The 6,000-nt window shown below is 41.3% G+C and overlaps 1 protein-coding gene across 1 annotated transcript in view; it reads left to right on the top strand.

The window, feature by feature from the left end:
- tln1 (talin 1) overlaps positions 1 to 6,000 on the top strand; it is a 103,074-nt gene that overhangs the window by 57,457 nt on the left and 39,617 nt on the right. Inside the window, exons 25-29 of the mRNA XM_034896973.1 lie at positions 1,120 to 1,254; positions 3,122 to 3,250; positions 3,598 to 3,700; positions 5,169 to 5,377; positions 5,703 to 5,822. Coding sequence (XP_034752864.1) covers positions 1,120 to 1,254; positions 3,122 to 3,250; positions 3,598 to 3,700; positions 5,169 to 5,377; positions 5,703 to 5,822 — 696 coding nt within the window. The remainder of the gene's footprint in view (positions 1 to 1,119; positions 1,255 to 3,121; positions 3,251 to 3,597; positions 3,701 to 5,168; positions 5,378 to 5,702; positions 5,823 to 6,000) is intronic.

Below are 6,000 nucleotides of genomic sequence, written 5' to 3'. Positions count from 1 at the left end.
TTCTGAAGGCAAAAGGGGGTCCAACCCGTTACTAGCATGGGGTACCTAATAAAGTGGCCGGTGAGTGTATATATATAACATTATATATATATAACTCTAAACTGTCTTGAATGACCTGAAACCAGGGTGGCCGGCTCCCATGTTCTCTGAAACATTTAATCTTCAGAATGTAGCCCACAGGTGAAGTAATCAAGTGAGATGTAAGTATGTCCTTATGCCGCTCTGTTTTGGTTGGTTGGTTGTGACTTTCCAATTAGGAAGTGTGTACTTCCTTGCACAGATGCTGACATTTTATACAGATTATTTTTGTGTTTAGTAATGGAATGGTTTTGCCTTCTAAGTACCATGCATAGTGGGTCATTTTCTAAATGAATGGCCAGAATTTCCTGACCTGTGATGTGCCAAGATTGAGTTTTCCAGCAGGACCATGGGCAATGGGTGATAGACGCCATTTCTGTTTTGCACTTGAGGCATAGAGGGGAAAAAGCAGCATTAAACTTAGTTCGTAAAGAAGGGGACCTATGAGGTCTGTGTAGAATCTTTAGTTAGATAGCTTTTTATTATTTTTCCCCTTATTTGTAATCTATATTTAAGACGGTCCACTTCCGGGATTGCTGAGTTGCTTCATGAAATTCCGCCTGATGTCCCTCTTTTCTGCCTTCCTCTTTCTTTGTGTTGCATTCTAACCTCCGGTGGAATAATGAGGACTATGGTTTACTGCTCCTCAGATCTCTCCAGGGTAAATCCAGACATCTAGCTAGACTATCTGTCCAATCTAAGGACTATGGTTACCTGGTCCTCAGATCTCTGCAGGGTAAATCCAGACAGCTAACTTGACTATCTGTCCAGTCTGAGTTTCCAATTGCACTACTAAAACTACTTCTGAACGTACACATGTTCCTGCAAAACAAGTTCCTGAGGCTATTTTGCAGAAGCACCGTGGCTCTGTCCGGCTCTTAGCACCGCCAAAGACAAGTGTGATCGTTTGAAGACATGCCGATAAACCAGAGCACGTTGTTCTCCCATGTCGTAATGTGGACTAGCCAGAGGTCTGGCAATGACCTCTGGCCAGACTACCTTAATCTTGATAATAGTTTGTCTTTTCCTTTCTTCCCCCAGCCTGGTGCTAAGATGGTAACAGCCTCCAAAGCCACCGTTCCCACCATCGGGGACCAGGCCTCAGCTATGCAGCTCAGCCAGTGTGCCAAGAACCTGGCCAGTGCCCTGGCGGAGCTCCGGGCCACCTCCCAGAAGGTACCACACTTCTGCATTCTTCATTGTTTTGTCTTTATGATGACGACTCACTTACATGCTTTAGGTTTGTACAGAGAGAGCTATATATAACTTAATCTCTATTCTACTGCAAAATGTTTGTAGTTTTTAATTCATTATTTACACTTATGCATTTAACAAAAAATGCAATCTACAATTTGAAGCAAATGTGAATGCATTTTGCCAAAAACCCTTTCGGGGGCTTGTAAAGTGTTGTTCTCCAGGTAGCGTATTACAGGAAATATTTACAGCGATGTAATAATCTAATTTGCATTTGATGTAATAATCATTTTAGACATTTTAAAAAACAGAGACAAAGTTTAACATAGTACTTTACAACAATGCAGCCAATAAACACCTAACTGTTACACAAAGTATAATAAATTAGTCATAGTCTAAACACAGGGCGTGTGTGCACAGACTAAGAGCATACATTCTTGGTTTTGGTTCAGAGTCTGTGGAGTAGTGATCGGGCAGTGGAGCCCCCCCCCCCCATACACCGCTCGACCAATCCATGAGTCAATCACAGCTGTTAATCATGCTGTTTCATCACAATCTATGAAGCTTCATTAATAAAAACCAACTTATCAGAAAAATGAACACAACAAAACTACCTTAAATGACCAAAACCATATTTGGGAAAAATGCGTTGGAGGTGTAATTTAATTTTTTAGTTTGGTCCATGTGCCCTCTGCAGCCATGGAGCGACAGATGGTTGGCCTCACTTATACAGTCTATGTTTCAACCCCTGTGGTTTATGGGCTTTGTTCAGTCTGATGAGTTACAGCCAGGTGTGCAACGTAACTAAGTACATTGACTCAAGGACTAGAATTAAGTCCAAATGTGCTAGTACTTGTACTTTAGTCTTTTCTTTTCACGTCACTTTCTCCGTCTACTCTGAGAAATATTCTACTTTTTACTCCACTATAACCGTCTAGCTTTAGTTACTAGTTAACACGTTTTTGGACGCTAAACACGACACTAGTTTATAATCTTATGTCTCATTATACAGTAACCTAGCAACAATATGGTGACTACAAGTCCAGCTAAAATGATGAGACCATTAAAGACACAGCTGGTTGGATCCTTTACACTTTCTACATTGAGAGAATTTTACTATACTTTTAATACTTTAACTTTGCTGATGATACATACAGATTATTACTTATGTAACATATTCAATGCAGAACTCAGAATACTCTGCAGTTAAAGAGTAATTTTACAGTGTGATTTTAGTACTTTTACTAAAGTAAGGGATTTGAATATTTTCTTCACCATTGGTACTAGCCCAAGCTATTGTACAGTAATGGATGTAGAGATAAACCAATAATATGAAATAGTGGCTACCTGATTGTTGATTAAGTGACGTGTTTTGCCCAGTATAGTATATTGCCTCAGAGACTTGGCTAGCATGCAAATAGTTAATTTCCCTCCATCAGCTGGTCCGTTCTTCCATCTACAGTGTGCATGTACTGTCAATGTTAACCCCAACCTGCAGAGGAATCTTTTGGATTGATTAAGGTTTCCCAAGCCTCATGTTCTGTCACCGGTAAGAAATGAAAATGTATAAACTGAAGTAGGAGGACTGGTTGCCAGGTGGAAGCTTGAAGGACGCAGTTGGATCAACTTCTGATAAAACTAATTATGATTAATTCAGTCAAACGAGTGTTTTGTCCCCTTCGGAGAAATGCCAATTGACTACATGAACATTTGTGAATCCAACACATTTTCTTAAATCGAATGTGCTACTAAAGAACAACTATGTTTGTTCAAGCTTGTTGCATAGACACAGACACAACATTTAGATAAGTGTGTGTGTGTGTGTGTGTGTGTGTGTGTGTGTGTGTAGGCTCAGGAAGCGTGTGGCCCGTTGGAGATAGACAACGCTCTGTCAATGGTCAGAGGGCTGGAGAAGGACATCCAGGAAGCCAAGGCTTCAGCTGACGGGGGCAAACTCAAACCTCTGCCGGGAGAGACGGTGAGACACACCAACACGCCACACTAGAACTGAACTACACATATGCTATATGGACTATTGTGTTATCCAAACATATGAGGCTACATTTAGTCTTTTCCTGGTTTTAAAAGCTGCATTACAGTAAACTGATGTCATTTTCTGAACTTACTGTGCTTGCTGTTCTATTATTTACCTTTACCCACTTAGTCATTGTATCCACGTTGTTGGTTATTATTTATCTATACTCCCATTGTTTTAATATTTTGTGAAAGCACCAATAGCCGACCTTACAATATTGACATTGATTTATTTGGTCAGAAATATTGTTATGTTTGATTTTCTCCATGTCCCCCTGCTGTGTTGTCCAGCCTGAGAAATGCTCCCAGGATCTGGTGACCAGCACCAAGGCTGTGAGCTCGGCCATCGCCCAGCTGCTGAGTGAGGCCACCCAGGGCAACGAGAACTACACAGGTGGGTGTTAACTTTGTCTATATCCGTTGCCGCCGGAAATTCCGCCGGATGTCCTTAACCTTCATCTTTTTTTGTGTTGCCGTTCTAAAGTCTGGTGGATTTATTAGAACTATTGGTATCTGGTCCTCAGATCTGCAGGGTAAATCCAGAACGCTAGCTAGGCTACCTGTCCAATCTAAGGACTATGGTTACCTGGTCCTCAGATCTTTGCGGGGTAAATCCAGAACGCTAGCTAGGCTACCTGTCCAATCTGAGGACTATGGTTACCTGGTCCTCAGATCCCTGCAGGGTAAATCCAGAACGCTAGCTAGGCTACCTGTCCAATCTGAGTTTTTTGTTGCACAAATAAAACTTCTGAAAGTACACACGTTCCACCAAAGAAATATCTAGCAGAGGCACCGTTATTGCGCTTAGTGCCACCCAAGACGATTGTGATTGGTTCAAAGAAATGCCAATAAACTAGAGCACATTTTCCTCCCATCCATAAATTCTGGGTGGACAAGCCCAACCTCCCTCCGCGGCGCTGTGGTCCTCTACATCGCCACGGAGGAGGGTCTCGCCACAGGTCTGGCAATGCGATACTAGGTTTGAAAGAAACACAAAGAATTAAATGTCACTCATTTACTTTGACTATCCCATTTAGAGATGTTAATATTACATCATGTTTTGCAGCACAAATACCGTAATTATTACTATAAATGAAACTACTGCCAACTAAATGTTTCTAGAGTAGTTACAGAGTGTGGTAAAGACCTACTTTATCCGTAAAGTGTCCTGGGATAGGCTATGTTATGATTTGACAATTAAATTGAAAAATTAAATTTGCGAAAAAAATACTAAATTATGTTTCTTTTAAATGGATTTCAGAAAGAACTATAAATACACAATATAACTGAACAGTGTAGTAGACATGTCATCATCTGTTGAGACCGAGTCAAGTCTCGAGTTCCCATTGCTGACTATAAAATTGTGAAATATTCAAATACCTTAATAAACTCAGCTCATCAAAAGTTTTCTCTTTGCTTGTTTATACAATGAAAACGTTTATTGCAGCTTTTTTTTTCCAGCAATTTATAGTTCACAGTGCTATTTTTCCACATGCCCATTTTATTTTAATATGCCTTTTATTATCTCAGTCTTCTTCTGTCTTAAGACCAATGCCCAGTAATGTTACATTGCAGCTTGTTTTGCACCTTCGCTTAATACTGGACTAAAAAACATTGTTGTTCCCATCAGTCACTTAGACACAAAAACAGGAAAATATGGTCCAGGTTGGAACAGGTCCTATCATTCCTGCGGTATGAGCTGAGATCGCTCTCCCTATCAGTGTGCAGTGTATTTAAAAAATAAAATACATTGAGTTCAGTGGAAGAAAAAGTTCAAAATAAAACATTTTTAAAGCTGTAATGGCAATAGAGTGAAACCTTGATATTTCTAAAGTTGCCCTCCTCTCTCCTGTGTGATCCAGGCATGGCAGCCAGAGACGTGGCCCAGGCTTTGAAGTCCTTGGCCTCAGCCGCCAGAGGAGTGGCCGCCACCACTGGCGACCAAGCAGCGCGTAACGCTGTGCTCGACTGTGCCGGTGACATCATGGATAAGTCGGCCAACCTGATCGAAGAGACCAAGAGGTCCATCGCCAAGCCAGGAGATGCAGAGAGTCAACAGCGGCTGGCCCAGGTCAGACACAGGCTGAGGCCACATCTCTACTGCTACCTTTTGGTTTATAGATATTAGTGCTGTCAAACAATTCAAATATTTAATCATGATTAATTGCATTAATGTCATAGTTAACTCATAATTAATTGCAATTAATCACACATTTTGTCACTTACAGAGACAAACACAAACCTTTTGAATTAGGTAATTCTGTGTGTGTGTGTGTGTGTGTGTGTGTGTGTGTGTGTGTGTGTGTGTGTGTGTGTGTTTGTGTGTGTATCTGACTGACTGACTTTGATTGATTGTGTGTCTGACTGACTGTGTGTGTGTGTGTGCCTGTGTATAGGTGGCTAAGGCTGTGTCTCAGGCCCTGAACAGATGTGTGAACTGCCTTCCTGGCCAGAGGGATGTGGACAACGCCATCCGCACTGTGGGCGAAGCCAGCAAGACTCTCCTGGGTGATTCTGTGAGTGATCAATCACAATGACCCCGTCTCATCCAAAAGGATGCCTTCTGAATTCTAAGAACAGTGTTTGGCAGGTGTTGGTGCTACATATTCATTTGGATTTCTGTGTTTCCTTTGCTACACTGTAAGTAAAGTTAATTTATATATCAATTATCACAGACAGTTATCCACAGGCCAA

Source organism: Etheostoma cragini, chromosome 16 (assembly GCF_013103735.1).
Source record: "Etheostoma cragini isolate CJK2018 chromosome 16, CSU_Ecrag_1.0, whole genome shotgun sequence".
In the NCBI taxonomy this organism is placed as follows: domain Eukaryota; kingdom Metazoa; phylum Chordata; class Actinopteri; order Perciformes; family Percidae; genus Etheostoma; species Etheostoma cragini.
Note: the sequence above shows the minus strand (reverse complement) of the source record. Positions and strands in the feature narration are given on the sequence as shown.